The sequence below is a fragment of the Battus philenor genome, unplaced genomic scaffold (assembly GCF_028537555.1).
Source record: "Battus philenor isolate CCGP_79_NKW_IND1 unplaced genomic scaffold, ilBatPhil1.0.hap1 SCAF_23, whole genome shotgun sequence".
Classification (NCBI taxonomy): domain Eukaryota; kingdom Metazoa; phylum Arthropoda; class Insecta; order Lepidoptera; family Papilionidae; genus Battus; species Battus philenor.
The window spans coordinates 7,895,834-7,922,442 of record NW_027181686.1 but is presented as its reverse complement, the minus strand read 5'-3'; the positions used below and the strand labels follow the sequence as shown (position 1 = coordinate 7,922,442).

The 26,609-nt window shown below is 35.0% G+C and overlaps 1 protein-coding gene across 6 annotated transcripts in view; it reads right to left on the bottom strand.

The window, feature by feature from the left end:
* LOC137924038 (optomotor-blind protein-like) overlaps positions 1-26,609 on the bottom strand; it is a 135,826-nt gene that overhangs the window by 64,634 nt on the left and 44,583 nt on the right. For 5 of the 6 annotated variants that reach the window (XM_068767340.1, XM_068767343.1, XM_068767342.1 and 2 more), the window contains exons 2-3: positions 20,921-21,034; positions 17,289-17,442 (exon numbers count right to left, since the gene is read on the bottom strand). In XM_068767340.1, coding sequence (XP_068623441.1) covers positions 17,289-17,442; positions 20,921-21,034 — 268 coding nt within the window. Of the gene's footprint in view, positions 1-17,288; positions 17,443-19,557; positions 19,672-20,920; positions 21,035-26,609 lie in introns of all 6 variants that reach the window. The other variant, XM_068767341.1, reaches the window with a different exon arrangement.

The following is a 26,609-nucleotide window of genomic DNA, read 5'->3' as shown; positions in this document are numbered from 1 at the left end:
CTTGGCACCCCCCATTATAACATTCGATTCGACTCCCTCCTTTTACCGCCCACGTGAATTACCAGTTTACATTGACCCCTAAGTTTTTCTAAGATATATGGTGAAGAAACAAAACGAATTTTGTATGAGAGGGCGAGGTGGGTCAAAAGTTATTGGTGTTTCACCGCATGCGTGTTTTCGGCCCATCCCAGCGGTTTCAGCCTAATGCCACTTGTATCGGACATTTTATTGTCACACGCTCGTAGTTTTACGTGAGTTGTGATGCTCGAATTTTAGAAAGTATGTTGCCGGTGACGTTTTTATTGGCCTTAAAGAAAGGATAGGAGTAAAGTTGGAGTGTTTCTGAATTTGCGGTGTAATTTCAGTCAGTCTTCAAATTTCATTCTAGTTTTACAACGCCTGCTCTTAATGATAGTTTAAATGTAACATAAATAGAAAACACATCAATTGTTTAATTTGACGAAGCATCTGTGAATCCATAGTAGGTGTTCAGACAATACGGTGGTCCATGTAATAACGAATCTATTTCCTCGTTAACGAATTATTTCCTCGTTTATTCAAACAAACAACTTACTATTTGGTTACAAGAAATCAGTGTAAATTTTAATTAATCGCATTGAAACTTTTCTGAAATTTCTTTAGGTGTGCAAGTTAATAATCTAAACGTGACATATATTAAGACAATTCGAAGTTTCTATGAAATTTAATACAGCGGCGGCGCCTTAATGTGTTTCGCGTCGCAACCACGAGGAATTTAATAGACACGTCAAAATAGAAACTTCTTCGTCGGAGGCAATAAAACCGAGATCGTTATAGGACGCGGGGCCCTGAAAATATTTCGACTATTTTCTTGTCTTCATTTTTAATGCCGGCGAACCAGAAGGGCGTTGAGCCGTCGCATGAATAAATTTTGGCGTTTCGATGAAATGCGGTAGGGTAAAACTTGTGGAAGTGTTGTTCTCTCAATTTTCCCGCCAATTTTCGGTCGACAAAATGGCCGATCCTCAGGCACGCACTGACACGCAAGTTAGAACACGCGATGCAAACGTGGACTCCTGCCAGTAAAACTAAGAAAAGATGTATTATATAATGACCTTTAGATTAAAAAAAAAACTGGTCTTTACTTTGATAGAGATATTAAGTTTTAAGTTAAAATGTAACGATTTTTCGCAACTTTCTAAGTTTGTGTGTGTTAAAAACAGTTTAAAAGTCTTTGTGAGGAATAACCGATAAGTTATTTAATAACTGAGTGTAATGAAAGATCTCATACGTTGAAAACTGGAGTCATTGTAAACACCTACTTTATTTGTAACTTGCGCCTTTATCGAAAATAGGATAAAAATTTGCTTTGATATAGTGTTAACTCATCCTTTCGAAATACCAGTACATTTTTCTTTCCAAATGAACCTAAATGTTAATTTTCGTTTTATATACCCGATTTATTTACTTATATATCACTTTTATTGTATCTCTTAAAAACATAACCTAGAAACATTACAATTACAATACAGAAGATACAATTGGCGGTTTTATCCCATTCAGAATTTCTTACAAACAAACTTTCGGTAGAACAAAAATACAAAGAGGTGCTATATTTTAACAGAGGGGTGTCGTCTAATACGCATGAAGAAATGTAATGTATTTAGAATAAAAACGAAAATATTTTTGTAAAACTATACTATTTATACTGTTATATTTATATTTATACTGTACTACTATTTATATTATTTAATTCAATTAATAATTAAACAAAAACTAACATGTATATCCTAAAGTGTTGTAATATATAAAGACTTTAAAAAGAAATCAAATGCATACCGGTAAGGGAAAAGACTAATACAATCCCTTTGCTTGCCTTTTAAGTTTAAAGAGATTTGGCTAGAGTTATCGACATAGGTAGTCATTCTAAAGACAAAGAGCAAGTAATTTACACTGCAGTACTGATATTCATTTAATTAAGCATGTTCGACGGGAAATAAAAAATTGAGCATTTGATATAGGCCACGTTGTTAACCGGCTCACTATTTAAGGATTGATGGTTACCTGTGAGCCGAATACTAGGCTCATCTGAAAAGCCTCCTAAAAACCACACATCGTCGTTTCAGCCCTAAACCTCCACTGCAAGGAATAAGCCTCTCCCAAAGATATCTATAGCGCTTGGCATGCGGTTTGGTGATGGCAGTGTGGTAATATGGTACGCACAGGACGCTAGAGCCCATCATACGGGAACTTATTTGTAAACAATCGTATGAAATGCACAGTGTCAAAATCTGACCTTCTGTCCGCACTATCTGAGCATCTGACCTTAATGATTTTCGTAAGCTGGACATCTACAGTGATTTATTTATTAATATATTAATCTCTATTAATAAAAGTACAATTTCCAGTTTTCGGATAAGTCTGAATAAGGTATGCTGTGGGTCGACGTTTTTGTGTACACTTGAAACAAATTACTTTTGTCCATTATAACAAGAATGCAATATATATATGGTTTATGGTTTGCGTATGATAACCGTGAACAGAAGTGCTCATTAATGAATTTCAGCGTTGGAACTTTCATTACAAATGTTCGCATCAATGAGCTCAGCTGGGCCGACACACATATGTCAAGTGCGAATGTCAAATATTTGTTGCCGCTACGGGACAGTGCGACCATCGTTCGACACTTTCCGAAACATGAGAAGGGCCGATTGTAAATATCACCAAACAAATAGATTAGCGGAACGTTACTATACATTGTCGAAATACATCGATATATGGCGGAGGTAAAATATTTATAAATCTTTGATTTCTTATACATTAACTATGAATAATTTTTTTAAATTGCCTGTTAAAAACCCTATGACGTTTTTATATATCTGCTATTCTTATAACAATCAGACGCCCACTGCTGGACAGAGGCCCACAAAGACTTGTGGTAGGATAAGTTGAAAGTCACCTGTTTTAATATCCGATGACTTTAATAAGATCGCCCTGCGCCGCCCTAGCCGCTTGTTTTTTTATTATAAATATATAATTTCTTTTTAGCTCATTTGCTACAGCGCTTACCAAAAAAAAAAAGTATTCTTGTGAGTGTGCTTAGATATCCTCCTATCAAAATAAGCTAGTAAAAATATAAAATTGTTTGTAGTTAAATCAACAGCACCTATTACCGCGATAAAGAAATATCGTCATTAATAACCGATGTATCTAATTCATTTGTATTTCAATTAAATAACATTGATTGAAGCCACGATGTCACGATATTTGTCACGTAAGTCACGTCACGTATGTTTTTTATTAGGTAATTGAAGTACAACAGTATATGATTAATCGGTAATTTATACAGATTTTGCATATGCTTATAAAATTTGTCTAGAACGAAAGTAATTACACGCTTACTTTGCACAAAAGCAATTAAAGAAGAAGATATAAAATGACACGTGTTTAAAATAACCTGATTTTTATTTTACTTAAAGTTACTACAAATAATTAGCAGATATTTAAAATAATAATCGCCATATACTAATGAACTAAGTAATTATAAACATAATGTCATACTCGTATTTAGGAAGAAATTGTCTAAAGAATATTTTAATATAATAGAAAGCATGTAGATACAGATTATACTATAAATTTTAAGTTTGAACAAACTGTAAATTCTAACACATTAAAAACTGGCGAAGAACTCCCGAATTTATCTTTAAAGCTAAGATTTCCAAAAAAATTGTCAATTAAAATTGCATACATTTTTATTACCGGGTGTAAATAAAATGATTTCGCTAACTTAAAAAATATTCAATGTTTTACGAGATACTTCGAGTTATAATGTTAGGGGTTCTGAAGTGCTACAACAAATGCATTTGATCCCAACTTGATACGTTGCAAATATTTACCCGCTGGCCTCCCGTGGGAATGTGAGCATTCGCTCCCAGATTTTTACCTAAACTTTATATACGATTTTTTTTCCTAAAATACCTGTACATCAAAACGCAAGTGGTTTTTGCGTAAAATTTTTAAGTAATATGAACATTAAGTACACGTAGTCTGAACACGTAGTTTTTTTTCTTTTTCCAGACATTAGGATAAAATTTTAAAAATGTTTATTTCAGTAGATATTTCGCATTTCGCTAGCTCCTAAAATATATTTAAAATTTTTCAAGTGTAAACTCAATTCTTGATTTTTAATATTTTATTTAATAACAAGATAAACAGAATAAAATATTACTAAAAGGTTCTCTTAATATGATATTCGAAATATTGAGAAGTGACGATAAAGGTTTGGATAATGGCGATGAGAATGTATTGTAATATATTTGATGTACAGAATAAAAAATCAATTAGAAAAATAAAGAATTCTCTTACAAATATGTCAAAAACAAACGTGTCTAGACACGTTTGTTGTCTTTCATTTGACATTAAATTTTATATACATAATATTCGGATTAATATTACATCTATACTCATCTCCTTGATCTATGTCTACGGCTTTCTCACTGGCCATTTGATATCCATCATGACTATCATTTTCAGCCCTAAGACGTCCACTACACGAAAGCCTCTCCTATAGATATGCAGTAGAATAGCAATATCCGCATTGTTTATACATAGATAGCACTTTAAAGTGTCAGTAATTAAAAATCGTATTAGGTCAAGTCGTTTCATTCAGACGAGAGTGGTTTACCATTTATGTATGCGTTCACATTTATTTCCGCAAACCTATTTTGGATTCCGGTCAGTTTTAGCCGCGCTTGAGAGACGTACCGTAGCAATTCAGAAATTGCTAGCAGATAGAGAATTATACAAAGAAACGTACGTAAAAAAATAACACTGCAATAAATTTTACTTAATAAAACTTAAGATTTTTTTAATATACTAAATCCCGCGACGTGTCTTCAGATACAATGCACGTTTGCTATTTTTTTTAAGACAATGTGTATACGCGACGCGCGTATCAAACTTACCTGCCAATGTATTGACAGCGACAGTATTAATGGGATGTGAAAACTTTGGACTTCGTAATTTTCATTCTTTTGACATTAGACATATTTCACAGAGATTAAATCAATGGTAAGTCTTGTTTGCAAGATATTGTCTCAACAGTTATTTTCTAGCGGTAAATACGCAAGAATGACTGTGCCAGATTATTATATTAACTAAATTGTATTGACCGGATAGAATTAATATTAAAAAAAAATAATAATAACGAGATAAGGATGCGTTTATATGGAGACAACATCTTCATCGCTTGCACGGTTTGGACGCATTTTTTTGTTTATATATTTATTGTATTTCAATACCCAGTCTCTTGGTATATTTTAGGACTGATGTGAAGTTCGTAGGAAACGCAGTAATAATGAGTTGAATTGTAATTATAAACGCAAGAAACCCAAAACCTGACGTTGACAAATTTTAGTATTATATTAAAAAAAAAACATCTTGTTACTAAAGAACGTTTGATAACGTAGCTGTGTATAAACACATCTTGTTCTTTTTTAAAGTTAATGCCCACTACGACCATCTGTTCCTTTCACTTGTTTACAAAAGTGCGGTTTTAAGAGCTCTCTATTTACTCTGGTTGGCGAATGTGGCATAGAGATAGAATCTTTAGTATCTTGGTCATTAAGGATGGTAAAGGATAATCGAAGCAAATTCTGCGTAGATTGACGGAGATGTTAGCGATTTGTAATTCACCCACTGGACCCCAATGTTTGCTGTCTTGTCGGTTGCCGATGACAAATAGACGGTTTTGTCGTAACGGAATACGTGCATATCAATTTCGTGTATATATTACTATCTTCCAATCAAGAGTCAAACGAAAAACTTTATATACTGTTTTTTTATTTTTAAAATATCCTTTACACTTATTGCTAACATCTTTAATTACACGATTTTAGTTCTTATATTGGTTTCTTATACCATTGAAATCGTCAAACGTAAAAAGTAAAAGAACAATACTTAGTTGAGAGCATTTAATAACAATTTAAACAATTGTTCATTTTAGAAGCAACATTAGTTGTGTCGTACCATATCTGAGCTTTATGAAGGATCTTTTTTGATCAAGACGCGTTTGGTACACGCGTATTTTAATTTGTAGGAAGCAATTTCATTCTAGATTTTTTCAAATTGGGCTCTCAGAGTTTTTTTCGTGTTGTTCACGGGTGTAATAATCATCATCATAACTTCAGCTATAAAACGACCACTGTTGAACATAGGCTTCCCCAGAGAATTTCATTAGGACCAGTTCGAAGCGGCATGCGTCTTCCGACGTCCTTAAAAACTCCAAAGTCTATCCACCTTGTGGACTCCTTCGCTGGGCTTGTGGGTCCGTGGTCTCTTATCGAAAACTTAATGCCAACGACCATTTATCCTACCACTACTGATTTAAGTTAACAAATATTTTTTTTACTAAATGACTCTGACAATATATACATTTTTATGGTAAATAAATTAATAAAATGATTAAAAAAATACGTATAACAATTATGTATTTGTTCAACATTAAAATTACAAAATCGTGTTATGGTGACGTTTAATGAAAGATAAAAAAAGAATGTTTATAATTTTTTACATTATATAAAAGACTTCGCAACAACTTTTGGCGCCTACCAGCAATTATGTGGCAAAAAAAAACTTCAACCTAACAATGCAGCAGTCAAGAATGTAAAGAGGCTTAAAGTCTGCTTCAATCGTCAACGTTCGACAGTGCGCAGGATTCGTAATTGACAAAAGATTCCTTTTAAAAGCCTTAAACGTAAATTTGTACTAACGTCATATTCACGTATTGAAGACGTAAATAGTAATGCATACAATTTATTTATAATAGTTAATTGAAGATCCCAAGTCGATACTGCAGTAGACAATTGTTTATAATTTTATTCAATCGATCTATAAATAGGCAGCGAGGCTGGTGGCATTAGACTTTAGAGATCGCTATTTAACATTATGAGCTCGTAGTCAGTGCTGGAGAAAATTGTGAGTAAAGTTTGTCATCAAAAACACCGGAATTTCTTCTTTTAATTGTCTACTGTATGTCTTTTCCAAAAGTTTTTATTTTTAAGGCATCGATACCGATACACAAACATATACGAAAATCAGGTGTTATTCTGTAATTCATAAAACTACTGCGTAATAGAAATATTGTAAATACAAAAACCAGCAGATAGATAAAACCAACATTACACGAAGTTTTTATTATTATCATCATCATCATCATCATTTAATTCGGATAACGTAAACTGCTGGAGGTAGGCCACTACATTTCCTTTCAGCTCAATTTAGTATATTAACTTCTCTGTTATATTAACGAAACTTTTGTATGACTTCTTAGACTCGAGCGACAGTTATTCACGAATTAAAACTTATTTTTAATAGATTATATCGTAGTTTACTTATTTTTACGACCTTGAAATAATTATGACATATAGAAGGCCTTCACAAACATTTCTACTTATTCATGGCCGTAAAGTTCTCAAAACAGCGGAATCATAAAAATAAACTGCGATTCGTTCAAAATTAGTTTATTACACGATGTGAATGGGTTTTCCGAATAGTTTATTTTTGACATGTCTTCGAAAATACTAAGGACTTCAAATTGGTCAAGTATGAAGGCCTTGGAAACGATGAAATTTAAAATAATAATTGTTTTACTTTACTCATTGTCTTTTCGTATGAACATCTATGTAATCGATAGTCGAATAATTGTCACTCAAAAGGCTTAAGAAGTAGGTGGCCTCTCGCTTAGCGGCGTGATTTTATCGCCCTCCGCGTGCCGGAGAACAATTTGTGAGGGGCTCACCGGTCCGGAGGACGCCTCGATGCCTCCCAAAGGACATCACCTTTTGATCAATAACTGTATATAAATTAAGCATATGCCCTTTACTGCTCAAGCAAGCGCACCGGTTTGCCGTCCTTTGTGCCTCTGCGTTTACAGAAATTTGTTTATTTCGAACCAGTCCAGTTACGCAAGCGATAAATAAACAAATTTCCATACAATGTGTTGAAGATGGACAAATTATTTACGATACCATGGGAGTATACGAAATAATAAACCGACGTACAAACATTTTTTCTGCAACCGTCCGCAGCTGCCGTCGAGGATCCCGCGTTTCGCCCACAATACGCTACTTGAAACGAATTAGACGCTCGAAAAACTTCGCAGAGATTAGCCCTTTACAATTAAAACAGACGGTGCTTTTTGCTATCGACGTTATAATATACCCCCGGAGCGGAGAACGGCATTATTATGGACTGTCGAGATGTTTTTATAGCGGAACGGGTGCTGAGCTGCCACTGTAATTGAAGACAGATTTCATGCCTGTCGCACGGCTGCTTACAATTAATGTGGACGTAGAAGTGGCCGCGTCTCATATAAATAATGTAGGAATAGCTCCACTATGTATCAGATGGTATCGGCGGGTGACAGCGGCGCCTGTCAACGGACCAATTCCTAGCGGTGGCAGGCGAGCGTGTCCGCTGCTTACCTAATGCCCCGATGTCTCCGATCGCCGCACGCCGACCCCGCGATCCGTATTATGCAGTTAACTGTCTCTTTGATGTGTGTAGGTGTTTATAAATTAGACCGGTTTCCTCGGAAGCTGGCCGAGCCCGGCGGCACGAATCACTTTGCGATGCTATTTCGCTCAAATGGGACAGTCGTTTTCAAACTAAATTAATTATAAGCCACAATCGCTTTCTGTTTTTAGAAGAGCTTTATTTAGATTCAACTAATGACGTAATAAACACATGTTAATAATTACCAAATAATGTAACTAAAAATCTAAATAAGACCATATACATTTTTAAATAAAACTTTAAAAAAGTATTGTGACAAGTAAGAGTTCTCCTAAATCTAATACAGCTTTCGCCTAATAGTACAAGATTTTATATAATAAAGTTCTTCCTGTGTTACTGTGACCTGTCGTCTTTTAAAATACGAGCTAAAGACACTAAAAATTAAGAAAATTTTAATTGTTTTGTTAATAATACGTGAATTGTAATAAAAGTTAGCGCCACTGGTTCCCACGCATTCGAAGCCAAAGTCTACCTCGCGCGACGACCAAGAAACAGCCGTAGCTGACCGCCTTTTGAGTTTTATTAAAGCCCGGCAATAAACCGGGATAAAGGCCGCCATTTAATAATTATTAAACACTTTTGCCGCCTGTTAAAGTGTTCGAGATGTCGTTATAATTGACGACACGCCAATGCGCCGTCAGCGTCGCTATAAACGCGGCCTGTCCCAAACCGAGGGCATTGTAAATAACCGATTGCGGCCAATACATCCTCGCTCGCCGACAGGCCACGCCGTCCGACGTTTATTACCGGCGTCTAGATAACCGTCATAATGCGAAACTGAGAAACAGAATCAATTAGGTTTATTTAAGTTTGTGCTGTGCGCCTTTCAAAAATCAAGATTCTCAATTTTTTTTTATAATAATAATTACTTGTACATACTACTTATTCAGGCGTAACAGAGTTTAATATTAACATTTAAAAAATAATTATACCAAGCCAAGATATACTGCTGTTTTCCTCTGTCTTATACTTTAGAATCTAATCAGTATATTTACATATATATAATTAAAATAATCATAAATTTATATGAACATGAATAACAAAATAAATTACGTGTAAATAATAATGGTTTTACTGTTTTTTTTAAAAAAAGACTGAAGGCGAACTCATCATTTTTAAGGTGTACTATCTTCTATGAAGTCATTTAGGGTGTAGTAATTAATCGCACAAACGTTCTTTAATATTTACGCTCCAAAGTTATAAATAAAGTAAGGCTAATTATTAAATCTAGCAGTAAGTGTTATATCAACATTATCTGCAATCAGTTAATAAAAGCGTACATATATACATTGTCCATAGAGTCGAGTGGACTACTATAATCAATATTTGGCGTGAAATTTGATAGACTTTACGTCGGTTTCGGATACAGCGACCCCATCCGGTGTCGTGTCGGCTAAAACTACTAACAAACGCTTTTGTAGGTAACGTGCTTCAATAAAATTAATTTTGTTATAATACACAGAATCAACTTCATACAGCCTTGGTATAATGTTGAGACTATCCATGACTTCTAGGTCACTTAGATTGAAAAATCAGTGTTCGAGTTTGAAAGGTTTCGTTATTAGATATAGTGTTAATGTAGTAAGATATCATGTGATGATATTAACCACTAATGTGATCTTGGTCATATTTATTTGCAGTCTAAAAAAATCAAATTTTGTGTAAATGTTTGGCATTCATTTGAAATATTTGCCATTACATTGGTTCACGTAAAAGCAATGTCAATCTAGATTAATATTTTATCTGATCTTTGTTATAAAAGTAACTTCTCAACAATCCGCGGTATCCGTCTCGTAGGTTCTAGGGCTCAGAGCTGAAGACCCGAGCAGGTGTTAGAAAGACTTCTTGCAATGCATTGGCGTCTACATTTATCAACCAGACTCATTTCCCTACCTAACAAATTTTTAATTTTCCTTCTAATGCCGCTTCTGAAGATCGTTCCAGAAAAGAAGTCACTCCTGAAGCTTAAATCCTTCAAGAGGTTACAGAAAGATTTCGCTGAAAGTTAACAAATCATTCATGTTGTTCATGGTATTCCAGTGTATGTATATACAATTTAAATTAACAAAGTAAAAGTATAATATTAAAAAAATCTTATTATAGCATTCAAGAGTTTTTGGCGGATCGAAATGCATGAAACTTGGTGATTTATTCATACGGGGCGTTTAAAAACAGCAACAGTTGGGTTTCTGGCCGTCTATTCTCAGCAGACCAGTATTCCCAGTCGGCGGTAGCTTACTACTAATAATGATAAAATAATCGACAATTTAAAAGTGCGTATAAATGTCTACTTGAATTAAAATATTTTGAATTTGAATTAATTTGTTTTTATTACTCTCACTCCTCCCTCCACCTCAAACAAATTTACTATGATCTTATTTTTAGGTGTTACGTATTTTATATCAAGTCCTGGGTATAAATTTGTTATCTATACTACAACATACTACTCTACTTTTACAAATCACTACTACTCCCTTTGTTATACATATGTGAAGTATGTATATAGTATGTAAAACAATGTATTAATAAATCACTGTTTTTACTTGAGTTTACAATGTAGCTAGATTGCGCATTAATAATTAAATTGAACAATAACATGACCATACAAGTAAAATAAAAAATCTTTGTTTGATCTACACAATAGTTTTGTGTTATAACAATGGTAGGTAAATGTAACAGAGTAACAAAGTAAACTAGTAGGAATCGGACTTTTACAATTAGCAATACTGTATCGACCAAAAGGCGCTGACCAAGCATTTGATGCTGCAGCTTGGTTTCGGTTAAAGTTGATGCTGTTAGCCCGGGGGCTTTAACAGCTTTATTGGAACTGAGTTCACGGAGTGAAAACCTATGTGGACGAGTGTTAAACAAAACACTGCAACAGCGCTGTTCTTCCGTAAGGACTATTTTGATCAGCGTACGCGGCCCCACGGCAGAACATCCAATTTGAAATATTGTGTTGTTTTGTCCTTTTTGTTGTGTATTGCATGCAATATAAAGTATATAGCGTGCTGCATATATAGCGATGCATATTAGTGATGGACTCTAAAGCGTTTAGTTATAAATTTAATTATTTAAATGGGCAATAATATTTAATCCATTATTATATTTTATTTCAATTCAAAATCATGACTTACTTCATCTAAAACAAAAACAAACACACGTATGATACCCAGTATAAACGGACGTCAAAACTACATTGTAAAAAATTTTACAAAGAAAAGGTTTTTTTAGAAGCTAATTTATTTTTTCTTAGTTCTTTGTTTCGCACGAACACCTCATTAACAAGGCGAGTGTTAATAAATAGAGCCGACATATTTATCCGTTCCACCTGCCAAATCGCTTCACACGAGACCACTCCAATAGAGGTTTGCGACAAGACAGATGCATTTTATAAATTTGTTAATCTCAGTAGCAAAGTTTGAAAATAAAATAGATATATAAAAACATTCTTGATTTAATAAAAAGAATGTTAATGATATATAACAGGCATTTAAAAATTTAAATTCATGTAATATCATAGTTAACAGATGATTTAGGTCTCTAGACTTAAATAATGTAAAAGCTTTGTAAAATTAATGAATACTAATATATCAATAGATTTAGGTTCAACAAAGGTTAAATACCATGAAAACTTTTTTAACTAAATTTACAGATTTAGCGTGCTTACAAAGCAGAGCTCAGAGGGCATTTAACCTACACCTCGTTTACATAACTTCCATCAAGGATTCTCTTGCGACGTTAATTACAAGCAATATACAAATATATTTAAATAGCCCTTGTTATTGCTGGCCTCTCGTTCCTCCATTTTATTTTTGGAAAAAGGATATATTTTATAATTATTCTTTTTCACTAACCTCCCTATTTTCACCGTCACTCTCTGTTCCTTCACAATTTCTCTCGTTCTTACTTTATATATTCTATCATTCTCTTAGCATTTATTTATATTACATTCGCGTACATGACATATTATCGAACTGAGAGGCCGCCGAGAACCTAAATCGTTTAGGTCCCATGAGGGAACCTCAACTTGTATTATCACATAATAGCATCTCCAATTTGTATTTAAACAAAATTTATAAGAATACTAAAGGAATATAATAATAAGAAATAGCACTTACACAAAGAAGAAGTTCAAATGTGGAAGACTTAGCACGATCATTTTTAACAATGTTTGTGACTATAGAATGATTTTCATACGCATCGGTTCGAAAAGGGATCTTTTATAGACCCTTTGCCTTCTGGAGAAAGATGGTTGTAAAGATTGTGCCTAATAAAACTTCTTCGACCAATACTTTTGAGAGGCCAGACAGCATGTGCTAACAATATTTAAAAAAAAAACTAAAAGACAAAGAAGCTAATCTAAAACGGACTCTATTACAAATGGTTGCATTGAAACAATAGCGCTGTACTCCTATAAGCGAAACAACAAACTAATCGATGTTAACAAGCGTTGATAATATCTTATATGAAATATCGTCGGTCATTCGAAATTCGGCATGTCGTGTCGGTCAGAATGGCGCGGGGCAAAAAAATACAAAACCAATAAACAGCCGGTTATCTCGGTTCCTATCTGTTTACCTGTTTCTACATCGGACAATGCGCCTCGTATAGGTATACTAGAACGCTATATAGAAATTTAATATAAGTTGATATTATAATTTGTTTTAATTATTGTGCAAAAATAACTACAGTAATCATTTGTTTATAGAAAAAATCGTAATTTATTTGTATAAAATTATTGAGAGTAGACGAAAAAAGGAAATTTTTCTAACTTTTTATTTGTGAGATGTTTCAAAACGTTGTTATGTTGTTAATCGAATATAAGACGATTGTTTGAAATTGTATTAATTTTGGAAATATATTGTAATCAACAAAATTGAATAAGTAATGTCAGGCAAAGCGAATAACAGATTCTTTTTTTAAAATAAAGCCTAATTTTTCTTTAACAATTGGTAAAAAAACGTAATGTAAATGCTCGAGTAAAAAAAATAATTTTGTAACATTTTTATAATCAAACATTATTTAAAAAATTTAAGTGTAACTCAAATATATTAACCATAGGTCTAGCGAATTTAAAAGGAGAAGAGTAAAAGGAAACTGATGATTTTAATAACACTGGAAGCGTTCGAAATATAAAATACGCGTCGCGTCGCACCGAGTCAGCTGTTCACAAAAATTCTACGCATACCACACTGAGACCGTCGTTATTTCAATTACCCGAGTCCCTCGTCAAAGACAAAAGACCTGACACGGGGAAAAAACGACAACAAAAACTCGAAAAAAAAAATAACAACCGCTCATCGCCGGAATTAAAAAAAAAAAACAATCGTCTTATCTATGATTGGATCGCGGTCGTGTAAATGCACTCAAGTGTATTGTGTTACCTTGAAGAGCCGGCTTTCGTTTTCGGTAGCGTTTTTTGATATTGAAACTGGAATTAATTCTTTTTTACACTCGCAACACTGTGGTCTCGTGTTCTTGTCGTAATAATTCTTATCATTAGCCATTAAAATTAGATTAAAAGGGAACACCGCCGGCCGGGAGAAAGTGAAGATCTCGACTTTTGGACACAACAACTTTGATTGGATTAATACTGTATTTTTCTCACACAAGTTCACGAGCATCAATAATTATTTCGGAAACGGTTTTAAGCTTTTAGTCCAAACTGTTTACTTCTAATTTTAACAAAGAATTTTTCGTATTCAGTCAGTCATTGTCTATCCTTCTGTGATAATTTACAACAAAAAAAACGAGACCAAATTTTAAGACTGTGATTTTGAATGATTTTTTAATTTGAAATTTGTTTATATCTTTTTTCAGTCTAGACGGGACATCGTCAATGTGCCTTGTGAACAATATTTCTATCAACAATTAATTTCTTTTGATTAAAAATATCTGAAAGATATATAAATAATTAAAAGTCCTATCTGCCTTACATTGTCAACATGTCACATTTTAACAGCATTAACTTTATAAACAAGTTTTTAAAAATTCTGCGGAAAAATTTTGTTAATTGAAAACATGTGTTATATTTTTTTCTTTTTTTATAACCTTCGTAATTCAACTGTGGCATAAAAAAACGTTACTCAAAACCTGTCCAATGGAAAAAAATAATTGGAAGTGGAGGTATGGTATGGCTAGGTGGATGCCAATGCGTCTGTACTGTCGCCAAGTAACTGTTTAGGGCACTAATACGTTCCATTTTTATAATTACAGTAATTAAAAGTTCTGGGCTATTAAAACGTGCCATCCTATCGCCCGGTCTGATAGCCATTGGCGCGACACCATGTACCATTTGTATTTTTAATTATATCGATTCAGTTTTTGTAGCACAGAAGAGAAATATTCACGTAAACTATAGGAAGAGAAAATATAATAAAAGCCTCGTATAGAAATAATTATGACAAAACATAGTTAACTATGTCTTGTCATAATTGTTTCTACAACAAATACAACAAAAATAGCGACGTGCGATCGGTTGGCAGCTGATCTTCATCCAGTATTTTCGAACTTTAACAAGGTTGTCTATCCACCTTCTTGGTGGAGGCCCGAAACTTAGCTTGGCAGTCCGTGGTTGCCACTCCAGAATCTTAAGGCTTCAGCGGTCATCTGTTTTTGCAACTGGCCGATCCGCTGGACTATATCCGTTATCTCCTAATGCTACCTCCGTGGATTGAGCGTCTTGGTTTGCCAATGGCCAATGCCAGAAGTTGATACTTTAGTACAATTAAAAAAAATTAGTTTAGTAATATTAATGCTTAATGCTTGATACAGATACTCGTACTACGTAATGTTTACGAAAAAAAAATCTTAAAAAACTTGATCAAAAAAATAACTTTTGTCAAAAGTGCATATCCTCTTTTAATTGAACCGGTGAAAAGATAATCTATAGAGCTCCTAAACGGTGCGACGGTTACCCAAAGTAAATAACCGTAATAGCCGTGGCGGCGACAATGTGCCCCCGCTGCTCGCCGGTGGGGGTTCGAACCCGCGGACCGCTTTTTAATTACAATATCACCCGCATTATAAACTTTTTGCTCCGGCACAAAAACTTCGAGCGCCGCGGCTGCTACTTCGACACAGATCTTGTCTTACTTACAACCTTCTGCTACTGTGCTTAAAGTCGTAAATTATTATCGAGTGTTAATATCAAAAATCGTAATTGTTTTTGGAATCGATGAATTTTAATGTTGTGATTAATGATAAATTAGCATATTTTATTATGGCTGACATTGTCGTGATCATTTCGGTCGCGCGCTACGGCCCTGGCAGTGTTTATTTGCTTCCTATTCGTGTAACAAGTCTGTACTTACATAAACCCAAAAATAGCAATAATCTTAGGTATAGCAAATACAATAGACTGAATTAAAGTCATCGTCTCTCGATGCCCCTTGTGTACTCCGTGGAGCTTTCATCCAAACGACGGCTTCGCGACTAAAACCTTAGATTCGATTTTAGACACGGCCACCAACTTGCAGGAACTGTTAAAGGCATGTAAAGATTTTTTCTTTATTTGTCTTTGAGTAATATAAAAATACAATGAAGCTCCTTGAGAAAGTATGACGATAGTTAGTGTTATACTGGAACAACTAACATTGTGACCAATTGTGTCCGATATACACAAAGTTTGTATAATCCTTTTATTGTATGAAAGATTTTTAAGTAATAATGAAGACTAGATAATGAATTGCTCTACTATTGTATAAAGAATATGTGCGAGTTACCCGGTACCCTTGTAGCTTTAAGATGAAGGATGTCATTATATAGGATACAAGAAAGTTGATAGCCTAGTGGAAAAGGACTGGGGCTTGCGTTCCTAAGTCACGTGATCGATTCCCGGGATGAAATCTTACATAATTCACACTTTGTGCATTTTATGGTATTGCCACTGCTCAACAACAAGTTTCCAGACAGCGGCGTCCTCTGCGTACCATAATATAACACTGCGATCCCAAACCCACCTACCGATCGTAGCGATTATGATATATCATTCCATAGATATCTTTGAAGGAAGCCTGTTCTTTGCAGTGGGCTTGAATGGACTGAAACGGCGACAACGATTATATAGGAGCATAACCTAATTCCAGTTTCTATAAATGTCTTTTTTCTCAGGAAGTACACTAGTAATCATTTTAAATGATCCTAAGTTGATAATAATATGAATAAAGTTATATAAAACACAACAAACTTATGTGTTGCTGCTTAAATTAAACAAGTGTAGGTTTCGAGAGACGGACCACGAAATGATCTTCAACTCTTTGGATATTTAACATCTTGTCGCATTCCTTTTTCATCACATGCATGTTAAAATACCATTCGAATATACATAATGTATAGTTAAGCTCATTGTTTTCTTCTAAATATAATACGTAGATATATTCAAGAGGAGAATATACATAGACCTATAAATGTTGCGTCTTATCAACGTAGCCTTTGTTGCTTCTTATCACCGGATAAAACTATAAGATATAACTATGACTATGCCGATTAAAATAAAATTAATACATATGTTATACTTGACTTTTGAACTTAAAATTATACCAGAACATTGAGCACCGGCTGTTAATCTTTTAAAAATGCTAAATAATATAAGAAACTGTTGGAGAAGATGTCACAGAATAAAGAAGTAATCATTTCAACGACGATTTTACTGACTTATGCAGCACGAAATATATTTGCATTTACCGCGTAAATATCCTATGAATATACATTATAAAAAAACAGGTACTCACGAATCCGTGTTTGTCGCTGATGTTGTTGGTGAGCTTGAGTTTGTGGAAGGAAACAACCTTCTGCATCCATTGCTCGCCCGTTGACGGGGAGTCCGGGTGGATGTACATCCTCTTCGGCATCTCGGGATCCGCTTTACCGGCCACCATCCATCGACTCCGGAAACAGAAGATGCGCTTAGACATTTGCACAGATTTTACATCTATAAATAAATTGTACTGCAGTGTATTCATGTTAAAAATATAGTGATCCAGTCACTCAGTTTACGCTCGACAAAGTAAATTATAAAAGGTGTACATGTCAACCAGTTGAAATAAAGTTTTCGTAGTAATCATCTATGTACATCAAGACAAGAGGGCAATTTGAAATCGATAAATAGAAAACCGTATTCACATTAACTAGCTCAACTAAGTCTCTCTTCGTTGTAATCACTTACGTACCTCAAGAGAAAATGCCTGTAGCTTTCAGTTAGAACTCAATGAATTAGAAAGCCGTGTCCACATTGAACTGTTGAAGAAAGCTCTTCAAATATTACGAACTTATCTTTAAATTAATCATCTATCGGTGAGCTGAGTGAAAATATTTACTATTACTCACTATTTTAGTAACACGAATACACTATAATGATAATGTTATTATATTCAAGCTATTTAACATTTAAGCTATATTTTAGCAGAAATAATAGAGGACTATAAATTCAAAATATTTAAAGTTTTCTTCCAGATTTAAATGAATAAATGAAATAAAATAAAACCGGAAATTATTAAATTCATTACACAGTAACCGTTATTGTTAGTAAGCATATGTAAGCGGGCAAAAGTAAAAAGATAAGCCATCCAAATGCAATTTAAATTTGGGAACATGTTAAAGGTGGTTACAGACTAGGTTGACGTATCTCTGCGGGCATGTAAGAGCAGCTGATATTGCTGTCCTTACTAGTAAATGCTATTAAGTAATTACTAGAAAAAAAAAACTCTAAATCGTTATTTTTTAATTTGTCAAAAATTTATTATAATATATGTCGTTTATATTTCAGAAAGTTGTAACGAAAAAGGGCGGAGTTTTCCAGTACAGGTAACAATGTAAAAGATGACGCTTCAGTTAATGGTTCATAAACAAAAAAACATCGTTAAAATATATATACAGTTTATTATAAATCTTTTTAGACAAATTGAAGAGTTTAAAATTTAATTTAGCATTTAAGTCTATTTTATAGCAGAAATAACAGTATTAACAATGAATGCTAATAATAGCCTGTCGCGCTATTCTTTTATGCGTCTAAAACTTGATTGGAATCTTCGTTAATTATTTGAAACGACGCGGACGCTCGCCTCTGTTACGGCAGTGCGCGAGAGATAAGAGATCCGATTGGCTACATTTGCGTATAAAATATTTCTCACCTCGTCTGCTATCGAGTCAGCTGTTTGTAATAATTATAAGACGATACGGACACGCGGCTCGTTGGCGAACTTTCCGTGCCGCAAACGTCCCAGTGTTAAACTCGAATTCTTATCTAACTGTATCTACGATAGGCCAGTCGTTAGTTATCGAAATTAATTATTAATCAAGAGAGATTATAATTAAAAAAACATGGAGCGCGACAGGTGCGTGCATAAATAAGTGAAGTTATGACGACGTAAATAATAATGTTTATGCCGACGTTAAGGCGTGAACATATTTATTTAATTACCGAATGGAAACGTCCCGACACAGCGCGAGTGCTCGAAGCCGCATGCATGGCTACAATTAAGCGCCGACAGCTATTTAATAAGCGCTATAACTGCTATAACTGCTGACGAAAAATCATGCAATGGCGATGAAAAAGCAATCCAACATAATATTACTGAGATTAACAATGCATAACAAGAATGATGTGAATGAAAAGAGATCTGCGTTGAGCGGAACATAATTGGTACAGCAAATGTTTAAATGCGTGACAAAAACAGTCTTACGACGCTAATACGAAGAGATAAGATTCAAAATCGAACAAGTACACTGAACCGACGGCATGGTAATTTTGAAATATAATCCAACGCGGTAAACAGAACTTTCGGAATGGATGAATGTTCCCGAGCCAAGTTCACGAATCGACTACACAATTAAAGCACGCAGATCCCAATCGCCTTCACATGAGTACACGCATGCTTCTTGCCTCAATTTGTTTTTTAATGTGACGATTTAAATTAAAATAAGTACTACGGACGCGAACAGAGCTTGTCTCCACTACGGATCTCTTATTTTAATTTAACCCTTGCAGTCATTTGTTTATACCTGTTGTGGAATTTGTATCTGCAATCGTCGGCAGCTACGATGTCCATTAGCAAAATGTATTTTGCTTTTTTATCAAGACCAGAAACGCGAACTTTGTAGGCAGGAAACATACGTCTGTAAGCAACAGGAGAGAAAATATGGGTTGGGGCTCGGCGACAGCGCGGCCTAGCGTCGATTGTCAGACCAGTTTCACTTTCATTTACTTCTTCCTTCCGAGAACTAACGCTTAGCTTGTGATCTCGATCTAATTTGTTCGTCTCTTAACCATGTTAACCAGTATCTTACTATTCGTATACTTTTTGGTACAGAAAAACTAAACAAGAACAATTCGGCTTGAGTTTTGGAAAAGTTGTTTTCAAAGACTCAGAGCGTCTGACGAGGTGTTACAAAGTATTGGCACGAAACAAAAAGATGTCGCTTCCGTCACCGACTACTAAAAACGGCAGCGAGCGCTCCCATTGTGGAGTTCCCGTGACACATCGCGACCGGCGCACGTGAGCCTATGCAACGACATGCAACGAATTCGGCCCGGACGAGATCGAAACCGAAATATCAACCGAAGCGAATTTACTAATCCCCGACCGTAATTGCCAAAATAATTTATGTACGAATGATTTGTAATAATTAATTACCATGTTAACGGCGCTAGTGGCCGGCGCCTTTGAGGGCCGCGGCCGCTGACTCACGGACAAATCTCACCGCGGCTCGGAATGCTCGGCCCGGATTAATTAACGGATATTAAATCGGAGTTTATCGGCTGCATCGCGCCGTTGCTAAACTTGCATCGTCTCCGTCCCGACATTACACGGACCAGCAGTCGAACGTATCGTGTCTCGTCATCTCGAATCGATACGTTCGCGATCCGAAGCGATCGATCGCGGATAGCCGCAGTTTTTTCTACAACTAAATCAGCGTCCATCGATTTCGTTTAATTTACTTAAATGCGGAGAATCGCGTTGGCATTTCTCACCTCGACTGTCGGGGGCCGCTTTTTACGTTACCGCTGCGGTGTTTGAGACAAAGATATTTTAATGATATTACCCGTTGGATGCGTGTTGAATCCTTAATCGCCGGATCCCGGCCGGCGAGCGGTACGATGTCGTTGCCCTTAAATTGAGCGTGTATCGGACAAATCGTCAGTGCAATTAAAACAATCGGAAAGAGTATCGGGGATTAGTGGGACGTGTGGGCGGCATCACAAGCTAAATGAAAGTAACGGGCCCGGTCGGAATCCGTGGGAGCGTCTCCAATCGACGCGGCGGCGCGGTGCCGGGCTACCGAGCGACAATCTGGTGTCTCCAAATTCTCGCTCCTATGAACTTTGAGGGTTAGGCTCGCTTTGCGCAACAGATGAGTGCTCTACCTGTTGTGGAACTTATATCTGTAGTCGTCAGCTGCGACGATGTCCAGCAGTAGGATGTATTTCGCTTTTGCGTCCAATCCGGACACGCGAAACTTCATTTGTGGGAACATTTGTCTGGAATTACGAAGTCCACGCTCCATTATCTGTACCTGACTCTTAAATTCTAACACGTTAAAGCAAACAAAGCATTCGCGATGTTTTCGTCAGGGTTCATATTTAATTTTAATATAAAATTATCCTTAACGAAAGCATTACGAGTGTTTTAACACAAAAGTAAAAAAAATAATAGAATTACATCGCATCGCTGGTCGTACCCGCCTGAGCAAGTGCATGTGTGTGATAATTATGTAAATAGGATTTAATTATTTATGAACTAAAGTCAAATACGTATAAACAAGCCATCCCGTAACACTTTTATTCATAGAAAATATGTCTACAACAATTTTTCCTAATAAACCTGAAAATCACTTGAGCCGACCTGTCTTTTATTTTCTCTTCTTTCTAGATCAACTCTATAATGAAGAAATGAGACAGGTACAAGTGGAAAAATATATAAAATCATCGCTCGATGTCCGTTTCTTCCTCCCTTAAAGAATGAAGATCGTAGGTACTACAAATGCGTATATACGGTAACAGTAAATATACAAATAATAAAATAAAACTCCGTTTAAGTTGATATTCATAACCGGTAAAACAATTTTCGAGGTTAAGAAAACATGGTGTTTGTTTACACTAATTGTAATTATTGGCTTCTAAGAAAGATGTATATTGCGTAGCCATTTGAAGGGGGTATGTCATCGGTGACGTGGGTGATGGCCCCCACTAAGTGAGAAGAAGATACAATTAGGGTCATGGAAAGACGTTGGATGCAGTCTGCGCAAGATCGATCATCGCGGATATCTTTGCTTAGCACTGCAGTGGTCAATCAGCTACTATGATGATGTAAAATAATAACTTCATTTTAAGCGTAAAGTAAACTAAAATATAGACCTATAAACACACTAGAAATACAGTATTTGAATTTAGACAAAGTTACTAAGAGAATTTAATTTGTTGTTTCCTTGTTTCCGAAAGGCCAATCCATAATAAATTAAGATTTATTTATATCTTGTTATTCGTTGTTGAACGTAATGGGGAACTAGAATTGATAACACAACATTTATTTTGATTATAAATTGATCACCGATTAACGGACGATTAACAGAAAATTAAGTTTTCCGTAACCTTTTTTCGTCAAGTTGTCAAAACTTTGATTAGCTATATACACATTTGTTTTAACCAAACACATTGTTTTGTTAGAAAAAAATAACATATTTACTCTAATACGTATTAAGTTATTTTATTTCTTGTTTACCATGAACAAAAGGTAATTTTCTCACGTCCTATGTGTTTTTTCCTGTTATTTTGCATAAAATTTATTCGTAGTTAAAGGTACAATATTTAATTCTCACGAGGATTTTTATGTCGACACTAACATGACAGTGACATTGTTATTTTTTTAAAAGACTCCCTAGCCACCACACCAATCTTTCTTCTACAGTTCTGTTCTATAGTGGAACTTGACTCTTTTTGAAAATAATATTACGTATTACGTAATACTATACAAAAGACTGAGTCGAATTATATTCGTTAACATAAAATGTATAATCTTTTAAAACTATGATTAGTTAATTTTACTTGAACGAATATTTAAGAAACCCAAGGATAACAAGAGTTGAACGGTTGATCTCTTTTAACATAATGTTACGTGATTGCTTCCTTTGGTATAAATTAGAATGAATCACCAAATGTGTTGTTAAACGCTAAACTTGAGAGGTGCTCGACTAATTTTTCAAATTTTCGTTATCGCTTGTGAAAAGTTCTTATACGGAGAATAAATTATAAAATTGCGAGTATACTGTACGATATGCATAATAAACTTTTCTTGTTCCCTACGAACCATAAAGTCAATTAATCATCTGTCTTTAGCTCGTAAATTTGGCTTCAATAAATAAATATAGGCGTATTAGGATTATCTTTGGTTAAACATACTATTATCATTCTAAAGTCTTATAGTGCAGAAAAACAGGTTTTTGTAATAAACATTGTTTACAAGAAGAATTAAGGCTTTACCTCAGTAATAAATCACTTCGAAATACATATATATATTTTTCTATTGGATAAACAGTGGGAAGTCTATTAAGGCAGTTAGTATAGGAATAAAATAAAGGTTTGTTATATATACCGGATCGGCAGTAACACCGAGGTAAAGGGATGTTGAAAGTGCCCATGGAAACGAACTCTATCCCCGGTTCTCATGCGGTGACAATTAAACCAAATGCTCGGTCCGGTCGGCAGTGTGAACGCAGTTTAAGGCTCATTAGACGAGTGATTTATCGACCTTACGTGATGGACTCGCAGACCGCTCTGCCGACAAGCTGATGGATGTCGTGCCGAGCGGCGCGCCCTTGCGCATACAAAATCCAGATTTTACAAAACACTTTATGTCCCCGTATTGCTATTCCGTGAAGTGGCCTCCTGGCGACGACGCGAGATGCGCTTTTGCGATGTCCACAGTAACGTATGCCAAAACTATTAACCACTCACGACTACCATCTTTATTATTAGCGCCATAAGTCCTGTATTTGCGTAGAGATAATGAGTAATAAATGATCATCACTCTCAAATTATATACAGGCTTCCGGAACACTGCAGATTAAACCTATATGTATGTATAAATATATATATATATATATATATATATATATATATATATATATATATATATATATATATATATATATATATATATATATATATATTATTCGAACGATCTCCCGTGAAAACAGAGAATCAGCATGACGTTTTTTGTTTATACATAAGGTTCACGACCTATTCGCGGAAGATTTATCGTCATTATCTTCAAGCTACTTGTATTATATATTATTAAGTATATGGGTAATTTATGTATGTTGTTAGATACAATATTCACTATTTATTTTTATTGTATAATGCTCATAAACATTAATTCCGCTATTCTAAAGATTATAAATTAAAAAAAAATCTGAATTATTAAGTTTTTTTTTGTGTTTTTAGTAATAGTAAACTGATCTATAGCAAAAATAACGTAAGTGCCAAGTTTCCAATGTAGACACTTGTCGCCTTCCCCGAGGTCCGTCAACCCGAAATAAATCCGTGTAGATGTGGACAGTTAAGCAATCTCTCCTAATTTGCAATTCAATTCGAACTTCGTCACATAAAATTAGATTATTCGGTAGCAAAATTTACGACTAACATAGCACTTTGGAATGATAAAACGTATACGAATCTAATTAGCTATTTCCAACTTCGTATATCGATTAACGGAAGCTAGATCGCAGTCGGTCGGCTGGTCAAATAGCCCGATTAAATATTCAAGCAACGTCAAGTCGTTTTCGTCACCTGTTCTGATAAGATAACATATTTAAGCATCCATTTTCCGGATGTTACGATTTTAGGTAAAAAATCACTTAGTATAATGGTTATTATATCACAAATAACGAAGGCCTCACAGTGTAGGTAGACGAGGCCGCCATGTATAGTGTACATCTAACGGTGACAGCTTCAGATTGCCACATAAAATTTTATTACAAACCACGTATTTCTTTTTAGTGCCCGTAGAAGTCACAGGTAACTAATTAAAAATTAAAATATGCCTATTAAAAGCTTATTTAGATTTCCTTCGATATCAAAACATACTCTAATGTTCGGTACAGGCTATCTAATATATGTTATATTTCCAGTAGGATCGGGAGGACGCGGCCGACGTCTAACAACTTTCAACGACTTTAACAAAGTTGTCTGTTTATATTACGAACAGTACTTCTACACTGCGTTCGCTGGTACGTTTTCTTCACTTGAAAAACCTATAGACTCCACTTGCCATCTATTTTGGGCGCTAAATGGCTTACTCACTACCACTCGAACCTGCGAATCTGGTAGGCTATGTTTGTCTACGGAACTACTTATTTCTGAAAGGATCTTATAGAGAAATCAAAAAGTAATATGAGACTTGTATAGAAGCAACGTCTTGCATTTGTATTATATACAGCAAAAATTTAGAGAGATTGAATAAAGAAAAAAAATTTTGTTAATTATTTAAATTATTAATGTCACTGTACTCAAGTGTCGTTAAACAAAGAACATGAACAAAGCAATGCGCAGGTTTATAAGGATACCTTACGTGGCAAAATACTGACTTTCCCTGCGCAAACCGCACTACGTCGACGGTGAGTAATCCAATACCAACTTACTGACTAAAACTCACATCAATTGCTTACCAAAATAACATGACCTCTGACACGCGATTCCCAGTCCCCTGTGAGATGCACTCAGCTTTATCTTACTCCGCGACGGGAGGTCAAGGCTCGGTGGTCTCATGTCAAACATATAACGACACTTAATAAGAAGGCAACTCGGTGCGCTCACGGCTCTTTTGCTACTGGTCGTCGTCAACCGTTATATACGAGATAAACCTCGATTGTCAATCACATATATCAAACAGTGGCTCCGTCAACACCTCAAAGCGCCCTTGTTAACTCTACAAATAATTCCAATGCTCGTAAATTGGCAGCGATATTTCAACAAACAAGTGTTTGTTAAATTACCGTATGATTGATCGTTCATTATTTACTATCGGAATTCTAGCCATTGGCGACGTTTCGTATCACATTTGACGGCTGCTATAAATAGTGGCCCACACATCTAGTCGCGCACTCTATTAAAATTATTTATTTCATCGGATTTTTTAAAATTTAAAACCTCTTTTTTTGTAATTAAAATCGGTGTACTCTGAGTAGTAAACATTTCGCTCAACGAGTCATTAAGAGGGCAATGCCTGGGATTTCTTTATAAGATCGAATCAGAAATAAATAGACTAGATGAACGATCGTAAACCAATATAGCCCAGCGGATTGCAGGCTAAACTAGCAGTGGGTGAGCCACAGTTTAGCAGTGAAAACCCCCGAGGTAAAAACAACCAAGTTAAGGTCGTCGAAAGACGCTGGATGCAGGCCCCTTCCTATCGATCCTATTGGAAATGGATGTCCTATGGTTAAAACAGTAATAAAGAAACAGAGTAAAATAATCGTTTTTTTTTTTTTAGAAATTATGATTTCGTTATTATTTTTGTGATATTATTCTAATGATAAGTAAACATACGAACATTTCTGTTGAAATAAAAATCATGTGTAACATTATATGTGTTTATTGCCTTTAGACGGTCTATCTCGATACCTATAATTTTACTAGGTACTCTTATTTTACAACTACAAAACACACTCCGCAGGAATATTAATCTAGAAACAATTATTTATTTTTACTTATAATAACGTGATCAATATATTAAATTTAAAACAAAACAGTATGAATAGTGATAACGAATCAAAGATGAATTATCTTTTATAATATTATCATTATATAGAGACGTAGCTTCTTAAAATTTGGGTTTACTGTGCTGGTGAAGTGTCAATCGTGTGCAGGCTTGTGACTCCCAATATGCCTCTCGACCAGACTTCTCGGCCTACCTAACCAATGTTGCTTTAGAAATCTGTACCAGAAATATTAGAGCACCCAGTTCCCAATAACGGTGGCGATCTTTTGGAAGACCCATACAAAAGCTAACATTTTTATGTTTTCCGACTGATTATGAACACAGTTCCGAAATAAAAAT